General features: G+C 34.8%; 3 protein-coding genes and 1 long non-coding RNA gene across 12 annotated transcripts in view; 1 reads left to right on the top strand and 3 right to left on the bottom strand.

The window, feature by feature from the left end:
• The first annotated feature begins 52 nt into the window (after positions 1-52).
• On the top strand, positions 53-17776 carry LOC105257908 (centrosomal protein of 135 kDa). 4 transcript variants are annotated; one of them, XM_011268843.3, is made up of 20 exons: positions 53-661; positions 883-1180; positions 1298-1527; positions 1720-1912; positions 2022-2188; positions 2257-2452; positions 2542-2601; positions 2934-3064; positions 3143-3244; positions 3319-3564; positions 3637-3732; positions 4029-4258; positions 4636-4846; positions 4927-5042; positions 14975-15254; positions 15323-15520; positions 15713-15889; positions 15979-16181; positions 16249-16380; positions 17205-17776. In XM_011268843.3, exons 1-20 carry the CDS (start codon positions 473-475, stop codon positions 17257-17259), a joined length of 3510 nt encoding a protein of 1169 aa, XP_011267145.1. In that variant the 5' UTR covers positions 53-472; the 3' UTR covers positions 17260-17776. The 4 variants fall into 4 exon arrangements, with proteins under 4 accessions (XP_011267145.1, XP_011267147.1, XP_011267146.1 ...); XM_011268845.2 differs by lacking the exon at positions 53-661 and having other exon boundaries at positions 1104-1180; positions 1329-1527; XM_011268844.2 differs by lacking the exon at positions 53-661 and having other exon boundaries at positions 1135-1176.
• On the bottom strand, positions 5279-10490 carry LOC105257907. Its single transcript, XM_011268841.3, has 5 exons — positions 10276-10490; positions 6999-7173; positions 6702-6895; positions 6270-6613; positions 5279-6134 (listed from the first exon to the last, which is right to left on the bottom strand). Exons 1-5 carry the CDS (start codon positions 10287-10289, stop codon positions 5410-5412), a joined length of 1452 nt encoding a protein of 483 aa, XP_011267143.1. The 5' UTR covers positions 10290-10490; the 3' UTR covers positions 5279-5409.
• On the bottom strand, positions 11305-13795 carry LOC112639296. The gene is made up of 3 exons (XR_003123413.1): positions 13206-13795; positions 12148-12363; positions 11305-11683 (listed from the first exon to the last, which is right to left on the bottom strand). It is a non-coding gene; the product is annotated as an uncharacterized LOC112639296 (long non-coding RNA).
• Positions 17777-20797: 3021 nt separating the features above from the next.
• The window catches only part of LOC105257905 (AT-rich interactive domain-containing protein 2), a 44952-nt gene continuing 43449 nt past the window's right edge, over positions 20798-22300 (bottom strand). For all 6 annotated transcript variants that reach the window (XM_011268835.3, XM_011268836.3, XM_011268837.3 and 3 more), the window contains 2 exons: positions 21584-21675; positions 20798-21504 (listed from right to left, as the gene is read on the bottom strand). In XM_011268835.3, coding sequence (XP_011267137.1) covers positions 21381-21504; positions 21584-21675 — 216 coding nt within the window. In that variant the 3' untranslated portion in view covers positions 20798-21380. The remainder of the gene's footprint in view (positions 21505-21583; positions 21676-22300) is intronic.

The following is a 22300-nucleotide window of genomic DNA, read 5'->3' as shown; positions in this document are numbered from 1 at the left end:
AACGCGATATAAAATGAAATTGGAGCCGCTGGATTGGCAACATTTTTGAAATGTTTCGAACAGTTCGTGTTAACTTGTTGACAATAATTAAAGTGCATCATATATATTTTTTAAGATATTTCTTTGACAGAAAATGCGTTTGTATTAAAAGTTAACTCGAGTGAATTAATTATTTCGGTATGGAAAAGATATTGAATGATCGAAATGAAACATTTGTTGAATGATTATTATTGATTTATGGAACCAACATGTTATTTATTGCAACACACACGCATATTCATATTTATAATGTCAATTAACAATATGATCTGTATATCCGTTCAGTGATAATTAATGATAAGATATATATACTATATTTCTGTAATTATAATAATGAAGGCATGAGGTTATGTTGAGCTTAATCTGGAGCTCTCTTGTAATAATTAATGTGTAATTTATGAGAACCATTTAGTCAATTGTATATTTTGCAAGAATGAATGGGGAGGCAGAATATAATGTTGCCACTAGATATCGAACAGTTAGAAAACATCTGGATAAGTTGGGGTATCAGCAAGCACTGTCATTAGATGCTTTACCTCTGATAGAAATGTTACTAGCTGATCTTGTACAAACTACAGATAATCTTAAACATTTTAAAGCCAATGCTGAAGAGAACATTAAGGTATGTTGAAACAAAATAGTATCACTCTGATGCAACTTTACAAGAATGCTCAAATTTTCTTCTGAATTTGTGAAAGAAGCAACAGTTGAATACACATATAGAATTTTATTGTCTAACTTCAAAGATTAATCTTTCAAGCAACTTCAAATAAAGAACCAGTTTTAGTGATAAAACCAACAAAATTTACATACAATCTAATGTAATGATATTGTGTGGTACAGGCATATAGTCAGTTGCGATTGACAGTTGATCCCTACAAATGTGATAATGCAAGATTAGTGCGAGAATGTAACCAGCTTCATTCGGACCTGATAGAGACTAAAGAAGCACATCAGAAACAGATCAAAGATCTTAAAAAGCAGATACATAAGTTAGAATGTGAGTGCAATGATTTACAATTGGCGTCCTCGCATAACATATATAAAATAAAGGAGTTGGAGACAGAATCAGCTGCCAAGTCTAAGAAGATATTAGAACTTCAAGGCAAATGTTTAAAGCCAACTATTATTAATGTGGTTTGTAAGTTTTTGTTATTCTATTAATTTTTATTATTTTATTACAACAAATATCAGTAAAATATATGATACATGCTAATTAATATTTAAATGATATATTTTTAATTTTTAATTTTTATAGCTACTAAGAAACGTCCCTGTTTTCCTCCTAGAAGACCTGTCTTAGAAGCCGAGCCAATGCCAAGGGCAAAGATTGGTGGCTCACTGCCAAAATTAAGCAGCATTGAGCCTAAAATAATAGATATAGTAAGCATGGCAGACCAAAAGATGAACTGTTTGAATCAGGAGGTAACAAAATTACGAGGGGAGCTTTTATTACAAACAGATACAATAAAGACTCTTGAAAAACAGGTACAGCTAAGCACCAGTATTTATGCATGCAATTCTTGAACATTTTTTCCAGGAAAAAAATGGAAATCTTGTGTATGCTAATAGTCATTTATATCCTGCATGCTAGGAATCATTGATGCATGGTGATAATATCTTTAATGATGCAAGTTTGTTTATTAATACATTGTTGTAGAATAAAATATTATTTTATAGCTAGCTGGGAAAGAAAAAGAAATAATTCGACTAAGAAAAATGTTGGAAGGAGGGCGTTCGTATGCTGCAGTTAGCAAAGATTGCACTTGCAAGAAGATGGAAAAGAAAATTTGTGCTGCTCATGATATTACAGAAATTAATGAAGTAAAGATCCTTCAACATGCCAAACTAGAGTTAGAACAACAGCTAAAGGGTAAGAAACTTACTAAAGTAGATACATTTTAACAATGCAGAATTTTTTAATTTGACTAATATGAAAAAAAATCAATACATATTTTGTATACTATTTTCTTTTGATGCAGAATCTCTAAATAAACAACATGATGCAATGTCTCAAGCAATGAAATTAGCCAAACGAAATGAGGAATTAGAAAAAGAATTAAGAGATATAGATCATGTTGCGTTAGCTGTAAAGGCTGATTGCAATTCTACAGTTAAAGAAAATAATAGGAGAGTTTGTAGACTTCAGGTAACTATAGATTTGTGTATGTTTCCAAAATCATCCTTTCTTGTTTACACATTTATATATTTATTTAGGAGAAGTTGGAAGACGTCATGACACAGCTACATGTCTTAGAACGCGAATTAATTGTAGAACGTAGAGAAGTTCAAGAGTTGAGAGCAGATCTAGAATCTTGTAGGCTTGAGAAACGTAACGTCCAACGTACTCTCGAATCTACATTAGATGAAAAGAAACAAATGTCTGATAGGATTAATCAACTAGCAATCATTGGTATGATATTGTAAAACTTTAATTTTGATATTTTGTCTTTTTAACAATCTTATTATTGGCAACTGTGAAAATTTAAAATGTTATTGCAGAAAAAAATTTAAAGGATGAGATGGAAAGACTGAGTAAAGAAAACGAATACCAAAGACAAGGTAATCAATTGCAACTATACTAATAAAATATTAGAAGAATATATATATATATATATATATATATATATATATATATATATACATGTATCAAGAATATTGTGTAAAGTAATGAAGGGAATAATTAAAAAACGTAAAAAAACTGCAAAACGAATAATCAGAATAAAAGCATGAAAAAAAAATTTGTACTGATAATAAGTTCATTTTAAATTATATACATAGCTTAATAATATTAAATATATTTTATAAAAGAACTACTTTTAAAAAATTTAATCATGTAAAAATTTTGTCTGAAAAGTAATATATTAAAAAACTTGTTTTATCTTTTATTTTAGTGTGCAAGAATCATAAAGATGAAAGATATGTAGATCATCAGGCAATAGTTGAAAATGGAAAAATTATAAAAAATACAGATAATTTTGACATACAAAAATTGATTGAGCAAAAAAATTTTAAAATTGTATCTGTAAGTTAAAATAGTTTACTTAAATACTAATCTTATTGAGAATATAATATAAAAAAAGAAATTTTCTTTTTTCCATAGTTGCAACAATCAATCCAACAATTGAAAACAGAACGAGATCATTACAGGAAAGAATACATTAATTGTCGAGATGAGCAACACAGAGCATCTGATAAAGATAACGTAATTGAATCTGAAAGAATCACATGAATATGTCTATGAAGGATTGTAATTTTATTATTTTATAAATTGTGTAGGCTGATTTATGGACACGAATATGTGAATTAAAACGCGAATTAAGCGATGTGGAGCAAGCTTTAAGTAAAGCGCAACGGGAGAAAGAAGAGCTGCGTTTTCAAAAGGAAGATCTAGAAGCACGATTGAAAACTTACAAGGATCAGCAGAGACAAGTATGTGTTCCTTGCAGATCGTGCAAACCTGTCCGTACTTGTACCTGTACGTCTGATTTGCCGATATCCGCCGGAAGTATCAGTGCGACAAAGGTACATTATAGTTTGTAAGTAAACTATAAATATTGATTTCAATTTTAATATTTTAATTCGAATGTTATGCAGACAATGCTCGAACGTTTGGAGCGAGAGCGGGATACAGCCAGAGCAGATTTCGAACGGCTCATAGATGAACGTGATGCATTACGGGAGAGACATAAGGTATAGCGTAGAGATAATGCATTTAAATTAAATTGTTTAAATATTATCCTAGTCCTTGATGGTTTCCTTGAAATTTTAATTTTAATAATTAAGTTAATCTTAACAATAACAATAACAATCTTAACATTCCCTTTCATTTCATTAATTATAATAGAATTTATATATATATATATATATATATATATATATATATATTATATAATTAATAATGATTTGTTTTACTAATTTTTTTATTAATACTTTCCATTGTGATTGCGGCAATACATGTGTTGTGGATGTACGACTGGATAATGTAGATGATGTCAGAAGCGCACTCGTGTGAACAGCTTCGTCTCAAAGAGAGTTTAGTCGAAGCAGAGACGCGGTTGAAACATGTAGAAAAAGAACGACAAGATCTGTTGGTCACTCAGGGATCGAAAAGGGCGACGATAAGCGATCTTGAGGATCAGTTGAGCAATATGCAAGAGGAACTGCATCGTACAAAGCAAGAATTAATGACACAACGGACGCAATATCATCGACTACGGTAATATATCCAAATCTTATTTCTTAAAAAAATAGAATATAATTTTTTTAAACAACACGATAAGAAACTAGCAAATAAGAGTCGCTGAATTGGGAAATCAGCGACTTCGCCCCGATATTTTTCTCGTCTACGTCTCTTCAGGGGGGTAAAGAGGGGTTTATAGAATTCTCAAAAATGAGAATCTATATCTTGATAAATGCACCAAGTAAAATATATGTATATGCCTTGTGTACGTTTAAATTCTCGCGAATAATTTAAGAAAAATTTTGCGTACTACCATCCGCGGTGGCTCTTATTTGCTAGTTTCTTATTGTGTTGTTTAATACATATAGAGCTTAATTCTTTGATTGAATAATTTTTTAAATTTTCCATTGCAGAACGCTTCAAGATCAAACGGAGCAGTCATTTGGAAACATACAGAGTCAATGGTCACAGACAGAATCGGAATTGAACAAGGCTTTGGACCGCAATAAAAGTATGGAACAGCAACAGACGCAATTGAATGATCAAATCAAGGAGCTGAAACAAGAAATTAATAATCTGCGCGCAAACATGACAGTTTTGGATCAAGAGAAGGATCGATTATTGGTAAATGAGATTGTGCAATAAATTACATTGCTATTTCATAAACGACGATTTATAAAATTGATTATTTCTTTTTTTTCCAGATGGCATTGGACGAGAAAACGGAGAAGATTGCTGCATTGGAACGAGAATTGATGTATAAGGATCAAGAAACAGAGGGGATACATCAACAAATCCGCGATTTACAGCATAAAAACGAGTAAGTACATCTGCATTTATTTACAACGTTTAGTAATTCCTAGAAAAAAAAGTGGCACATCTCTTATGAAACTCTAAACTTTATAAATCATGAAACCATAGATGGTATTTACAATGCCCAAGGTATAAAATATAATAAATAAAGCTTCGTTCGACGTAAAACGAAATGAAACTAAAAAAATAATTAATCGTATAATATTATACAAAATTAAATTAATTTTATATAATATTATACAAAATTAAATCCATCTTGTCTGAAATGTTTAAACGCATCGCGCGCGTCCTTCGCTAGGTAGAAAAATAAATTTATCTCGTGAAATCTGTAATAAATTATAAATGTTCTACACGGCGCAGATTCACTGCGCCATTCAGATCATTATCGATTTGACGTTATCGTTGAGAAATTTTGCCAGGCTCACCGCGGGTGGCTGGCAGCCATTCAACGAGATCAGACTGTTGCTTTCCAGTTCCTCCAGAGCCTCTCCCGAGCTCTCAATGGTCCTTTTATAACCGGGTCGACATTCGCATCTGGCTTTGGGTCGCGACTTCCCTTCTCGCCACAACCGACCGTTCCTCGGCATTCTTTGCGCTACCAACCACTCGCCTGCGGTGCACGGGCCCTGCGTGTACAGTTTGTAACAGGTTTTATTGATCATCACCATACCTGGTGTGCTCTCGCAGTCGTTGTCACTGTCGACTCCCACGCATTTGCCAGCGTCTCTCATGACACTGGTGCACCCGCACACGCCGTTATATCCGATCCCGTCGAGGGACGGCCTTACATTATAGTCGTATAACACTATCTGCCCGTTTGGACATGGTCCTCGTGTGCCAATCTTGTAGCAAGTCTTCTCTTGAGGAAAGTATAATCTACCGCGTTTACACGGCACGGGAACGCAGGTCGACGAATTGATCAGCATGTAACCGCTCTCGCAGGGTCCTCTCGTGTGCAACCGATAGCACTGTCCGTTCTTATATAACACATGACCAGATTTACACACACAACTGGCTCGCACAACATCCTCCTGCGTCGATGCTCGGACGTCCATAGTTACCACAAAATGATGTCCTTGCGAACATGGACCGACGCCTCCTGATATGCAATTGTCAAAATTAGGAATTTAGAGAAATATTCTTGAAGAACTGGATTAAAAATCGAATTCAATGAAAAAAGAAACAGGTTTATACAATTTATTATTCGATTAAAAGTTCAATACGAATATCTCACCCAGTTGATAGCACATTTCGCTCGGTTCGTGGTAGTGAGGTAATTGAGAATGGCAGCCGCATGTGCCACCCGGTAGGAACAGTTCTCCCGATTCCGAGCACGGACCCTTGGTGTAGTGCTCGTAGCAACCGCCGCCATTCCCCAGCCAATGGTACCTGCTCAGTTCGCCAGTCGTCGAGCACGAGCAAGTCGCTAAACCGTTCTCACCCACGACCAGGAGCTCGCCACGCGGACAAGGACCTCTGCTAAGCCGCGGATAGCATTTACCATCTCTAGGCCAGTAGATCTCGCCTCGCTCGTCACAGGGTTCGGGATCGCGACAGACTCCCCATCGTCGCTTGGACCTGAGGGGAAGATTCATCATTTGTATGCGAGCGTATGATCATCTCCGAATGAAGAACTTAAGAAGAGGCTTTCTATTTTTTTTTGTACCCCAGTTTATTGGACGTCTCGGGCACTGGTGCGAAGAATTGACCCTCCGAGCAGGACGCTCTCGTGAATATCGGATGGCACAGGGCGTCCCTGGGCGATTGCGCGGTTCCCGGGGGACATCGGCATTCCGCGATCGTTCCGCCGCCGTCAGCCGCGGGACCCAGTTCCATGGTTTCCGGACACGGAGCGCCGATCTATCGCGATATGTCATAATCGTCAGAAATCTCTTGCGAAATGATTATTCAAATTCAACATGCAATCTTTTTTTATAGATAACGGAGATTATAGCACCCCTGCCTGGAATATTTTGTAGCATTTCCCATCGGCCGGCCAGTATAGCAACTGCCAACCGCGCGGTTGCGCGGCGCATGGATTGCTCGAGGGATCGGCCCACGGCGGCGGCATTATCGCGGTCCTCGCGTTCACCACTGACAGAAGGCAGATGATGCATCCTAGGAGGATCCGCATCGCGCTGAAAATTATCGCGTTGAGATTATTTCGAGTTCAGCAAGCTCGGCAAACGGAAATTGTTCCGTTGCGACCCTCGTCAGCCACGTGGGGACACGTGAGAAAGTCACAAATGTCAAAAATGTAATACGCTCAGTCACAACTGCAATGTAATGTAAAATCGGTAAGACATGACAATCGCGTGAAGCGAAAGATACCGATTTTACCTCTCATTTTTAACGCGCGCACACGAGTAATTTCACGCGTTTTATATCGCGTTGCTACGTGAAGAGTGTTTTGTCGAGAGATGCGACGTTCAAAACGAGACTATCGTGAAACGTCGATGCGTGTGCGGTGCGTGCGTGCGTGCGTGTTTGCATGCGAATACGAGTGGGAAGAGCAGAGGCGCGAGGGCAAAATGACCATACTTTCACTGTTTCACTATGGCAATGGCATTGTCCCTGGCGGCAGGGCTTAGGATGACGACATGTGCTCGGAATAAGAATAATGTCGTCTATATAAATGCTCCCCGCGTCGCGAAACGGCCTTTTCTCTTTTTTTTTTTCTTTCTTTCGCCTGTCTCGCGAAATCTTACCGATACGAGGACGTTTGAAGATCGAGTCTTAAGATCACAAAAGCAACAATAATTTTTGCAAATTTATTTTCAACTTAAATGATCTATTCTCGCGATATTTTCTATATCGAATATAAATTACATATGTTTATAATGTATAACTTTTCTAACATATTTTGCACACGTTGTTCAGTCAGAATGCGATAGCATTAGTGTCTTTTCCTTTTTTTTTTAAAAAACAAGGAAGTAATTAAACAGCGAGGTCCAAATGCTAGTTGAGTTTCTTCTCTAACTTTCCACTGTCGAAAGTTTTATCTCTCGTCGTGACGTTTCGTTAATTACCAGCGTCGCGAGATTAATCTAGCGGTTGTCGTTCAGCGGTGATTCATCCGGTGTACAAATAATATAATTAATGCGCTTCGTTAATTGAAACAAGATAATTACAATCTGATGTAATGTAGTTTAATCTTCTCGATAAACTTTTCACATTTTATAGACATATAACTTGCCGTGTCTACGGAAGACTCGCATCCTGGAAGTGATCGCACATTACCGCATTCCGTCTCTTGTAAACACATACGTGAGTACTTTACGCGCGGAAGGAGTTATTTTCTTTCCCTATTAACGCCGCGCGTCGTTGAATCGGTTTAACAGTCGAGCGTGAACAAAGGAGCCAGATCGTTATCCGTGACGTTACACTCCCTCATAAGATTGATGCTCGCAAGTGTAAATGCGACGAGTTCATTACACAATCGTCTAATTAATGATCATCCGGCAGAGGCGAGTTACATCAGAACTTTCTCGCTCGTAGAATTTCCATCTGCACAAGGAAACAAACAGTAAAATTTTATCGCGATAATAACATCGATATATTTCTCAAGAATGTAGAAAACAATCTTCGTTAATGAACAATCGATAAAACGCATCATTTAACATTCCTGACCTTTGATGCTCTTTGAAATTTAAAAGTTAAAAAATATTAAATAATATAAATTAAAAAACAAATAACAAATAATGCAAATTAAAAAGTATCCAAGTTAAAATTAAATATAGAAATTCTTATTTCCGCAACAATTTTTATAATTAATTAATTAAATTCAACGAAAGGCGAAATCGATCCTGGCCGATTTTATTCGCAACTTATGAGTCAAGTCTCGTTTAACACAGAATGTCAATTCGATATAGCGTACATCGACACCAAGTTTCGATATAAGATTCTTAATATACGTCTGATATATTGCCCGATACAATCTTTCTCTAAGATAAATTTCATCGAGAAGGCGCGGATTTCTGGAAAGGCACGTGCCACAAATTCTCGATCGAAAGCTATCAATTGCCATCATGAATTCCTGTTCGACCTGACGTGTCCTTATTGCCGCTTACCTGGCGGCGATGACATTCGGTATAGGTATGCTAATAACTTACGCAACATGGGGTGTATTGCATAATTTATATTTCCTTTTTTAATACGTCATTATCGAAATTGATCAAGATTATGTCCGCGATATATTAATATCGTAAAGAGAAAACTCGCAAGAACCTAATGAGACATTTTTATCTCGAATGATAGATGTATATGTATATAACAGATTCCGTCAAATCTAATTGGAATTTCTTTCCATTTATTATAATGCCATTAAGATTAAATCGTATATCGATGCAAGGAGATATGCACAAAAATTATACTTTATTTATTTCACATCTAAAACTTTCCATATATAATTTTACTCTTTTATGGAACAGATTAGAATATCTTTCCAGGCCCGCGACATTTGTACGACACGTTATTGCAATTATTTATCTGCCGTGATTTTATACTTTCTTTGCCGGAGATGCACTTTCTCCGTCTTCCGTGTCGTTAAATTGTAATAACCAGTTATTACCGGAGTCACTCGTCTTACACGCATGTCGTACACGCGTGCTACTCGGAATCTATGTTACGGTATCCACGAGGAATTTTCTACGATATTTCTAATCGCGCTATCATTGAGATCGCGCTTATATAATCAAGCGTGGCAACGGGGTGGACTTATATTCCCGTAAAAAAGAAAGTGCCTGTTAATACATCATAATCGATCTACGCCGCGAAATCACGCAATATAAACAACGCGAAATCACGTAACGTCGATCGTTTGCGCGATTTTTTTTTCTTTTTTTTTTTGCTCAATGGAGCTTGGCGAACACGATATTCGATTAATTTCTCTTTAACACATTCTATATTAACTTTGAAGCGATGACAAAATATCGTGAACACGCTTTCTATTTAATTCTATAATTTTCTCGAGTCTTCTCGTTATATAAAAATAAAATTCCAGTGATGAAAAAATGTCACATTGTAAACGTGTCCTTTCGCATCTGATGAGCGCAGCTTCCGAGATAGTGAAAGGAAGATGTCAAATGCCACTTTGTGTAACCTTTCGAAGAATATTTATGCAATCATCTAGTCTTACTTACTAGTCAATCCCAGATCAATGTGTTATATTATATTATATATAATTATGATACATGTCTATATTTTTTTCATCGAAGAATCTAATTCCGCCTAAAACGTACCTCGTCATCTTCATGATGATATATTCGACGATGTGCTTGCGTTGTGTGTCTACTGTGCGTCACTACTTCACAAATTATTTTTTCTTTTAATTCATCACTCGATTCTCCACATCTTATATCAGAGGCTCGAGATGAATCGCGTCATCGTCCTTATCGTCGTCGTCGTTCTCGTCATCGTTGGTCTTATCGCCGCGAAAACCTCAGCGAGACTGACTCGCGCTCGTCCCGGCTTCGAGGTTCTATGCTGTTACCTAACTCGACCAAAGTCGGAGACCGCCAGTGAATTGGACACTATTCGTTCAGACCTCCTGGAATGACTAATACCGAGTGCAATCCATGCCCGGGAAAAACCGTCTTGCAGCCCGTGTCTCTTTCTTTTTTACCCCATTTTTCATATGCGTAATATCAGAGCCGGGCGCAAATTATAATCGAATATCCGGACTTTCTTTCAGTAAACCTATACCTTTGTCATCGGGAAATTTTCCTTACGAAATGTAGTGCTTTAAACATTTATTTTACGTGTATTTTTATTCGTACTTTCGTTATTAGGTCAGTGATTCAACATCATGTCTATTTGAAGAAATATTACAAGACTCGATGCATATTTATGAGGATTGTCTGATAATTTTTGCTGTAGATTTAATCTAGATACAGGTACGAAAATATGCATTCATTTTTCTTCCAATACGACGGTCACATTTAAGGATTGCACACATCGCATCTTGTATCCGGTTCGGTACAAATGGAGTATGTGCATATTTTACTTCTTTATGCGTGTAATTGCGGGGGAGGAAAAAAAATCGATATCCTGTGCGTAGGATTTTGAAATCTCTAACGCGTAAATCCAATGAGATCATCTACTGTTCGATCTCCTGTTTGTGTCGAATTCGATTTAATCAACGAGATATGATTGCACGATGTGTATTTTAATAGATTACATCATTCGAATTAACTAATAATTTTATTTGATGAAAAATTCGCAAAACATCGTTGAAAAAATTCCGAGATGAAAAGAAACTAATTTTGACAAATATATCTTTTCACGTAATATTACGATTGTCTTCTCGTTTGTCTCCTTAAAAAAATACCGTTGCGACACTTTCACGCAACATCTTTATTACACGAGGAGGACGACTTTCATCGTCGTTCGACCTCCCGAAACGCCGTCGTCCATCAGCGACGATAGTTAAAGCTCTCATGGGCCAGCAGGTTTCTTCACGAATTGTTGCATAATTCGGCACCGGACTCGGGTAAATCCGGTAACGAGAAACGCATAATCGTCCGACAATCATCCAATCTGACGTAAAGAGGTCAAAAGCGAAGCACATTTGTCACATTTTTGTCATCATATTGTCACTGCTCGCGTCATTGCTTCTTTAGTCTTCCTGGCATTTTAAATTGCTGTAACCTTGAAAAATTACATGATCATCAAATTATTTGATTGCATTTGATACAGATATTCAAGATTTTTTAAAATATATATAAAATAGTATTTTCGAAATAGGCTAAAATAGAGAGCATGTTAAATAATTATGAATGATAAAATATATTTTAATTATAATTATTTTATATATTAAAAAAACTTTTAATATATAAATACACACACACACACACACACACACACACACACATATATATATAAAGTATAAATACTTGAATTTTTTATTTCAACAAATTGATTGTTAAAAAAATTATAACATATTCATTTTTTTAATGAAATATTCTATTTTTCTTTGATTCTATTTTTATTTTTTTTAATACATATGTTTATTTATATATTATATTTTTTATTCTATTTTTCTTTGATTTAATTTTATCTTTTTAACGTACAATGCCTTTTATTTAAAAAGGAGCAAATTTATGAAAACTTACATCGAATGATGCATTTCATGTTTGGATAATTTTATATATGTTGGGATTACAACGGTTCTTTTTTTCTTTCTTATCATCTCTTCGCTTCTTCTTATTACGTAAGTTTGGTTTCGAGGAATGCGTGCAATGCCCTTTACCTATAACGGTAACGTTAAACCAAAGAGTGTCTCGTCGAAAGGGCACGCCCAAGCCTTTTCACATAATTTCTCGAGTAAACTATAAATAATAAAAATGACTCACGCATATATCCCTGAGTTATCAAGTATTGAAACTTTGTGTAGACATAAAAAATAATTTGAATAAAAAAAATATTCTGCATCAATAAAGCGTATGTTCGAAATTTAAAAATTTTCATAAATAATTCACTTGTTTTTAGATCATCAAAAATTTATATGTATCATATAAAAAAAGAATAATGTAAAGTTAAAAAGACTAAAAATTCCAGAAGTTAATCTATCTCTGTAATAGTTATATCATATGCCTTTAAATTTTTTTAGGTTTCTTTAGATTGCCTCTATAAACAGGCAACTAGTACCGTTTGCTATCAATTTCGATATTTAAAACGGTACATCTTTTGATGAGGCAATCGAGGAAGGGAATAGGGACCTAACGGATCCTTCTTAGGGCGATGCACTCTCGGATTCACACGTTTCCACAAAGATTTCGTCACTTTTGATAAAAGCATACGAATATATATATAGATTATCTCAAGCTAAACAGTCTCGCGAAATGCAACTTATATCGTACGAATTATAAGAGGATAAAAGATGCGAATCATCAAATCATATATGCATATCTTGTAGCTTTTACACGTGAAATATATCGCGGCAAAAAGTACACATTTACTCTCAATATCTAAGTCAGAAGCAAATTTCGATAATAAATTATGCACATAAAAATCGCGATAAATAGGTCTCGCGCACTTTCGATTTCATATTATACTGAAATAAATTTGCTATATGGGTCTTTATAATTAGACGAAGTATAAAGCTACGAAGAACATTTTCTCTGTCGCGAAGAACATCTTTGCATACATTAAAAGAACGTGGAACACTTACGATGCTTTCTATGGTACTTTTCCTTTTACGTTGTATCGTCTGAACTTTCTTCCTAAATGATGATGCTGAAGAAAGAGAGAGTGAGATGCGAACTTGAACACTCAAGAGGGAGCCGGATAGATAATTAGATGGTGAACAATATCCGAGTTCAATTGAATTACGTAGACTTGTCATCTGAAAAATTTACATTGATCAACATGTGTCTGTTTAAAGTTTCAGAGTACCGGAAATTTTCCGTATCGCGAGATACGCGAAGAAAGACTGGAAATTCACTACCGGTATCCGCCTTTATGGCGCGATCAATTTCATCGTCGACTCTATGGAAGAGAAATTTCTATCTTGCCGTAAACCCGTGGAAATGAAAATAATTTCTTCCAGTATCACGAGTGCATTCTTCTGTAACATCCGTGACATAATTTCCATCGTCATTATCGCGAGGTGATAATCCGCCTCGAGGCATGACGAGGACGAATCGTCGAGCGTGCACACACGATCAAGCTGATGAAACAAATGAGAGAATTAATTATACGAATTCAAAATATCTTCAGGATAGTTTCGAAAAATAATGAGATAAATTTTCCAATAGAAAATCATGCTTTCTCTCGCTTTTCATATGCAAGTTTAAAAAAGTTTCATTCCATATATATGTGATCAATTTTAAATTGAAAAAATTGTTATTAATTCTTAAAAAATATTCTTCGTCTTTTCTAATGTGAAATATATATCTTTCAAGGCTCATTAATTTTATAGCGAATTAATTAATTAAATTCTTTGAATTCTTAATTCTTAATTCTTCAGCAAACAATTTTTCTTTCTACTAGAATCGTAGATTGATAATATATCATGGAAAATCCGCGCGAAAAATGCTTTTCTCGATCGGCGGAATTTGTTTTCACTTTCATAGTCCGGACCAGATCCGTCGCGGCTGCTGCTGTTGCTGAGAAGGATAGCAAGAAAGGCGAGAGAAAGTCCTCCGGCGTTCGGGTCTTTTTCGCGCGCGCCTCGATCATTGAAGTCCCACGATTACGCAAGTCGTGCGTAATCGGCATGGGTGATCGATGGTCCACGCGGCTGTCCGGGACGCTTTGAGAATCTAGGATTGCGACGAGCGATTTATTGGCTTATCGAAAGTTGGAAATGATTGGCTTTCAATAGCACGCATCAACGTTTTCCGCGATGAAAGCTGCGATGATGTTTTGCTTCCAGTTCTTCCGCGAAGATTTCATCTAGGATGTTCAATTTTTTGTCATTTGTATCCACGTATGCATATATGTGGCATAATATAAGATAAATAAATTAATATTAATATTAAATAAATTAATATTAGTTTAGCTTTCGGTGAATTATTAAGAAAATTGCACGTACAACTCGAGATCTCTATATAAATGATAACATAAAAATCTCATCACGTACAAGTACTTCATTTCGAGAAAGAGTTGGGAAACGATAGACGTCTAATTCGTTCGTGCTGCCCTTGTCCCCTTTCGCGAATGTATCTTGCGCCACGAGGAACAAGCGCGTGATCCGCATAAGCTATCGTAGATCGATTAAATATTTGCGTATACTGATAGGCGACTCCCTAATAGTGGAAGTCGATACTTATAAGTATCGAAGATAATGTAAAATAAAAATCGTATTTGTGTTATATTTATATCAGCGTTCGAATAATCTGAAATTTATAAATTTGCGGAATAATTTAATTATTTGCTTCGCGAATAAGTCTGTATTATATATTTTTTCGTGTTCTGCAACGACGGAATTAATTGTAGAATATGCATCGATCAGAGCGCGGAGCGGGAACGTCAGCTGAAGGCGTTACAACTAGAGATGGAGACGACACAGAGACAGTTCAAGGCCGCGTCGATAGATCGCGAGAACGCGATCCAGGAGAACCGAAAGCTACAGGACGATCTGGCTGCGATGACCTGCGAGGTGCAGAATCTACAACGCGAGCAGGAGACCTCGCGAGCGGAATGCTACGATCTCAAGAGACAGCTGCAGACCTATGTCAGCGAAGTACGTCGCGCTGAAGAACTCCTAAATCGAAAGGTAAGATTTTAGATATTTTTATGGATAATAAATATTCACTTTGAATATTGATTATCTTCTCCTTTTAGGAGAACGAGAGAACGGAGATGCTGAACCATTTCCGCAGTCTCAGTTTAGAAGCGACGGTTTTGGAGAACAGCAATCATAGCTTGGAATCCGAGGCGGCGGAGGCTAAAGCTGCCCTTCAAACCGCGAGACATCAAATAGCCGATCTAGAGCGTCAATTGACTGACGCGGAATGTTTGATAAAAGGCTACGAGACTCAGGTACTTTTCTCACAGTGTATGCAAGAAATCATTGATATTTTTCGTTATCATATTAATAATGATGTACAACTGAAAATAAGTAAACTCAAGTTAAGACCAATGAAAATAAGGAATATAATTAATTTTTAAGTTGTGAATATATCAAATCTTTTCTTTTCCTTCTCCTACCTGATGATTTAACGATTTTTCCAGATAAGCAATCTAACGCAAAATGTGGCTAGTATGGAGACACAGCTGCGACAGCAGATCGAACAAAGACACCGAGCTGAGACCGATCTACTGGCGGTCAGGGATCTATGTGTCAAGTTAGATCAACAGAAGGATACGCTTGTGGAGCAACTCGGCGACAAAAATACCATAAAGGAACATGTAAATACTTACGTTTGATTTCTAATTTTTTATGCACACCAGTTGTTTGATTTCTCTTTGACGGGGCACTTTTTTAAACTTTCACGTAGTACGAAGCGCAAGTGTCGAGGCTGAAAGCTGAGCAGAGTATCGTACAAGAACATATGACCAGAGATCGCGTGACTGTAGAACGATTGGAGACCCTTTTGGATCAAGCGAGGCAAGAATCCATGAACGCGCAGGCCACTAATCAGGAACTGCAAAACGAAATCTCCAGATTAAAACAGAAAGTTTCCGAACTTCAAAATAAATTGTACGCATCTCATTATATTACGTTATTATCTGTATATTAAGCTCAGATCTCTACGTTTCTTTTACAGATCCTCAGAATCCGCAGAGCTTAGGCAATATCAGAATCAAGCGGCGGAATATAGTAAACAGATCAGTGAACTCCGTAGACAGGTTACCAATGAGAGGTTTGATCGTGCGAGAAAGGAAGAACAGAGTCGCAGGTATTTTATTGCGATTGCTAAAAATGCTCATGTTTATCTTTTTTCCTCATCCGCGCATCTTATTAGTAGAGTATTCTATATCATTAGAATATTGTCTATCGTGAGCGTTTCTAAATTTAGAGATTCTGAAGAGTCTACGATTCTCCATCGACAAAAACTGCTCCACGATCGCGCTATCCTTCCTCAATCGAATGTTAGACCCTCCAGTGGCGAGAGTGCCGCCGCTACTTTCAGGTAGAGTCAGCGTAATGATCGCGTTCGAAAGTAGACCAAGATTAATCAGTGTCAATTACAAATCTGCCAGGCAAACAGACTGGTTAAGGAAACCGTATACCGCGATTCCCAAACACACCTGTGTACGCGATCCCGGTCAAGAGGTCGGATCGATAAGTCGCGACGATCGATCGTTCTCACTCGATTGTCGATGTTCCTCCCTCAGGAAACGTATTCCCTCCGTCGACTTCATCCCATGTCCCGGCAGATCTCCCTCTCGGCGCAAGTTTGCCGACGACACGAATAAAAATTCGAATCTTTCTTAGCGGGAAAGTATCACTTATAGTTGATAACGCGATTTTAATGTCGAATCTTTTATAAGGATTATTAATTTTTTCGAATTAACTTTGTGCGGTATTATATTATATTTATACATTTGTAAGAAAAAAAAAAATATATATATATATGAATTTTATCACAAAGATTGCCTTTTTGTTGCAAGGCGTTCGCTCAATCAAGAGCTATAAAAAGGAATTTCTCAACGTAATAATATAATTATGAAATTGTATACGCATCTCATTGATATCTGTGTTCTCTGCTTATTTTTACAGGTCGCTAAATTCGAGCCCAGACAGTTTCAATGTAGATTTAAATGTAGTTATATAGTGAGTATTACTACATACGATGCCTCTTGATACAGATACTTGCAAAAGAACTAAGGATAACATCGATGAAACAAATGAAAATATTGCAAAATACATGAATTGATTGAACGTGTCGAGCACTGACAATGTGAATATAATTTGCAAATGTACAAAGAAAAATGCGTCATGACAATCATTTAAATATTGAATGACTGCGATATGTATTATATTAATATAATATGTATTATATTAATATAATTCTTCATCCAAAATGAATAAAATATCCGCCCATAAATCGCACAGAGAAAATGAAACACTTTCGAGCAATGGAAAACGGAATACTATATGACAATAGCAAAAATTTTAGAGTACCTAGAATATGGATCAAATTAAGATTATGTAACAAGTCTCTATACAAAAAAGGCATATTTTTCTATTTTTATTCTTTTATGAGCTAAGAAAATCTTTCTAAAGAGATGATTTAAGTAATTAAGCATAATAATTCATGACAAAAGTATTAAAACTAAATTTTTCGAATACTTTCGAGCAAAAGTATTTAATGACTTATTTTAAAATATTACTAAATTTAACAAAAAATAATAATGTACAACCTTAACGTTGTTCAAGTTGCAAAGAGTTCATTATGCAACTAAATGATATTACAAAAAATCAAACTTATATGTGAAAGACAAAACAATGTATGTACATATATAATTAAGAAAATAATGTATGATATCAATAATTTTGATGATATAAGCAAGAGAAAATAAAAGTATTGTTATTCTTATATAACAAAAAATATCCGATTGTGAAATATCGCGAATATTAAAAATACATGGATTATATGTGAATTCGTATTAAAAATTAAACTTTCACAAAGATTGCATCCGATTGCAAAAGATTTAATCAATAATAAACTTAAGCACTCTCTAAACTTATAAAAGGATTGTATTTATGTAGAATATATAATATACATTGAAATGTTATGTTGAGGCATATAAAATGCATAATATTGAGAGAAGAATGACTGAAAGAAAAAGAAAACGGAATAAATAGAAAAGACATACACGATTTTGATAAAAAATTTTACGAAATTTGAATGTTTAAAAATTTTGTCCGAGCTTAGAGACTACAAAAGATTTGGAGCAACAATTAACTGTATTAAATAAATCTCAGTAAAAGATATAAATGATAATAACTGAAATAAATAAGAAGTATTGTAAACACATTTGACATGTGTCTTGCAAAGAATAAATAATTTCCACAAAAAGTAACTAAATACCTTTATAGCGTCTCTTCAAGAGTACAAATTTGTATATTCTCAAGTTTTATATTTTTAAGTTATTTTGTACACTCAATTCATATCGTAATAAATTTATATTTTACACAATTTTTTCTAACTGAAGCATTATATATATCGTAATTAGATATTAAAAATAAATAGCATAAGTAAAAAGTAGATGACACACATATATAATTAATGTTATATATTTAAATTATTTTGTATAATATACGTACGTGTTAAGATGTAAGACTGTCGACTGTGATAAACCTTGCATTGTCCAGTTCTTCTGCATTTTCCTTCGATAATATTTTTTGGCCACTTACACATTCATTCGCAATACGATGGAGAGAAGGGAAACAACACACAATATTCTATATATATCTTTCCCATATTCTCCTTCGTATTTAGTAATTTATTATATTGTTTTTTTATTCCTTTACACAGATGTTTATTTATGATCTCAATGATCGTACGAAACGGTGAACATGTAAACTAGGTAATTACAAATAATAAAAATAAAAAGCCTCTCACAAGATTTTCGTCCTCCTAAAAATGTTCAGCTATTAAACTTGTTTTTATATATTTATATATAAAATACATAATAGAGGCTCGCACAGGGTCCATTATCATATTTTTATGTTTATCCATAAACGGCCATTTTGTAATATAAGACAAAGCCGTTTCTAAACACATTCTCTTTCTTCGCGCCGAACGAGTTAAATTAATTACAAAAATCTGTTCCTTGCAACTTCTACGTCTTGTCACAAACTATTATAATACAAGAATCTTTTCCTTTGTTTTTCTCTTATATAGACGCGTTAAACTTACAATCTTAAGAAATTTACACAGAGGTTTTAACATCGTGAATGAAATACAGGTATTATGTACAAGTATGTATATTGTATATATGTGTGAATATATATTATATATATATAATATATTTCGTAAAATATTATATATATATTTATATATTTGAATATGATTATAGAGCTTACTTTTATTTATCTGTTCCAAAAAACTCAATAAACAATAAATGCAATCTATGCCGTTCACAGAGTAGTGACGTCCAAGAACATAAAATACTTGTCTCTAATGCCTCAAACCGTTTAAAATAAAATAAAGATTCATTGTATTCTTAAATTACATATCGAGTTTTCCGTTGAATGAAATAGTAGATTGATTTTTAATCGATCATACTTGGTTTATAAGATTCGGAGAAAATCACCATTTCTAATTATATCTTCTTTTTTTTTATACATTGTATAATACAAAAGGAAATCTACGAACTTCCATAGCAATTTTTGTGAAAGCAAATAATGTTGTGAAGTATTGCGCCAAAAGACAACTTTGTCATTACGCGCCGCAACGATTATATTGCATTTCACGCGATATCACAATAAATTTCGTCTACTGTCCATAAACTTGTGTTAAATGTTATATTTAATCGAGACTCGAAGCGATATATTTATATGTAGTTTGCAAGTACAACTAAGCTGCCACGAGAGAATTAGACAGAAAAATATTTTCAGTGTGCGGATATCAGTCATGAAAACTGAGTTAACTGAGTATCAAAGAGAGAAGGAACAAAGAGTTCGATATTACAATCGATTATTTGTCGTTTAAAATATAAAGTACACAAATCGATTTCGTCATTTAAAGTATAATTTTAGGCCTTTTAAATCTGGATGTAAAACTTTGATATTTGTAATTTGTTGAATTTGCGAATATTTTTTATTGGTCTTGAAAAATTTGCGAAGTACTCTCTTTGATTGGAAATTTCGCTAAATGACAAAGTCATTTTATAAACGAAAATTTAATGATATGCCGCGTATTATATTATAGGCGAGCATGAAAAATTTTTTTTCTAGGTATCTTGACACATTGTAGAAGTCGAATCGGCTAGGAAAACTGCGTCGAGCTAAAACTGATCTAAACTAGACATCGTTTACGCAGTGATATGAATGTTCTGCTGTAATGACGAACTCACTAGCATGCCAATGCATGTTACTGTTATATCTTACTAATTTTTTTGACGATAATTAGATTAGTTAATAATAAAACAAAGAGAGACGATAATATAGCCATGTATAATTGCAATATGCAATTATATAAGCAAATAATAAATTCCTAACAAATACATTTCATAAAAAGATTTCGTTTTTCTTCTTTACAGCTAAGTTCTTGGTGATTTACGAAAAAAAAAACATACAATATAATAATTAATAATAGAATAATAATATAATATTAATTATAATATATTGATTATATAATTAACTATAACGTTCATAAAGTATCTTCTTCGTTATTTTTTGTACATGTTCACTAAAAACACTTTTTCCATATTTCTTGTTGAGAAAATAAATATTAATATTAAATCTGTGAAATATATCATCTCTTTCACACACAACATACGCGCGCACACACAATACATACACATACATGCTATCTCTTTACTTATTTGCTCGCTTTTTTCGTATTTTCTTTCTCTCCCTCTCTCGCAAACACATATCACTTTTCCGCATTGATTTTAACTAAATGTCTTTGTTTTGTGTTTCACTAGTACAGTTCATGTTATAATCTAAAATTGGCAAAGTATTTTGCCTAGTAAGTTTATAGGCCTCTTTTTTCTATATATGGAACATTTATCCTCGATACCATCTCCTCTAGTCCCAATTTTTCAAATCTTATGGGCACGTACTACACACGCACGTACGTACACATTCATGTGCACGTGTCAGCACAGCAAACACGATTATAAACTTATATGTTCGTTTCCCCCGTACCGCATAATTCGAAATAATGTAAGTTGATCGCTGCTCATGAGATTAAAAGAGCTCTTAGAGGCCTGATTCAAGAGGTCACCTATTATGGCTACTGCTACTCTGGTCATTCATGTCATATAGGACTTGTGCGATCGTTCTCGATGATTCGACGTTGCTCAATGCCACGCCTGCCAAATGGGGCTCGTACGCTCTAAGGTGCCTGCAAATAATTCGTGAAAAAATTTTAGATCGTTCGCGAGTTACAGTAATCGTAATAACAAAGTAAAATCAAAATTTACCTTCTACCATGTGTTGAGTATATGACTAGGTTCCTAAGAATGAGAGCTGCCGTTAGGCGAATACTTTTGGTCACTGGACCTTCGTTGTCATCCTGTAAAATAAAAAGATAACAGTTGACGATCATGTGCGCTTGTTTCTTTTCACACACAGGTAGCAACTGATAGGAATGAAGACACTGATATTTAATTGCTAAAAAAAATCTTATATGAAAAATGCATGGATATGGTATACGATAATTCCAAATTGCATGATTTGGTTCTACGAATGCGTCATGAGAATCGTGTTAATATCGTGTAAGAAGCTGCGATCTCTCGGCGAAGCTGGTTCGTTTGTCCTGAATGCTACATAAATTCGTATTAAATACGTAAAATTACGTTTATAATATGTAACGACGAACGAATCATATCCTTGCACCTTAACCATATTACAACAATAGAACAAATACACGTACATACAAACATGTTCAGACCTACGTCTAGCGCATCTACTTTTTAAGTACGATCTGCTTTCTGCTGCTGTTGAAATGAACATTGTGCCAACACCTTCCTAATATGAGTATTGCGAGTCGGACACATGTAAAAAAGACAAATGCTACGAAATGTAATGTTGAAATAAAAATGAAAAAAAAAAAGACATGCTACAACAAACGGAAGGGTAAAACAAACGAGGAGTTTGAGGGATGATATGGTGTGCGAGAGAAGATAAAGAATAAAAAA

The sequence above is a fragment of the Camponotus floridanus genome, unplaced genomic scaffold, assembly GCF_003227725.1.
Source record: "Camponotus floridanus strain SB8 unplaced genomic scaffold, Cflo_v7.5 scaffold56, whole genome shotgun sequence".
Taxonomy (NCBI): domain Eukaryota; kingdom Metazoa; phylum Arthropoda; class Insecta; order Hymenoptera; family Formicidae; genus Camponotus; species Camponotus floridanus.
The sequence above is the reverse complement of the archived record's forward strand: the minus strand, read 5'-3'. Positions and strand labels throughout refer to the sequence as shown.

Coding starts and splice junctions, on each gene's coding strand:
- LOC105257908 (XM_011268843.3), top strand. CDS start 473: ATGAATGGGGAGGCAGAATATAATGTTGCCACTAGATATCGAACAGTT. Junction 1,181..1,297: donor AACTATTATTAATGTGGTTT/GTAAGTTTTTGT, acceptor TAATTTTTATAG/CTACTAAGAAACGTCCCTGT. Junction 4,259..4,635: donor ACGCAATATCATCGACTACG/GTAATATATCCA, acceptor TTTCCATTGCAG/AACGCTTCAAGATCAAACGG.
- LOC105257907 (XM_011268841.3), bottom strand. Junction 6,896..6,998: donor AATGCTACAAAATATTCCAG/GCAGGGGTGCTA, acceptor ATATCGCGATAG/ATCGGCGCTCCGTGTCCGGA. Junction 6,614..6,701: donor GAGACGTCCAATAAACTGGG/GTACAAAAAAAA, acceptor TCTTCCCCTCAG/GTCCAAGCGACGATGGGGAG.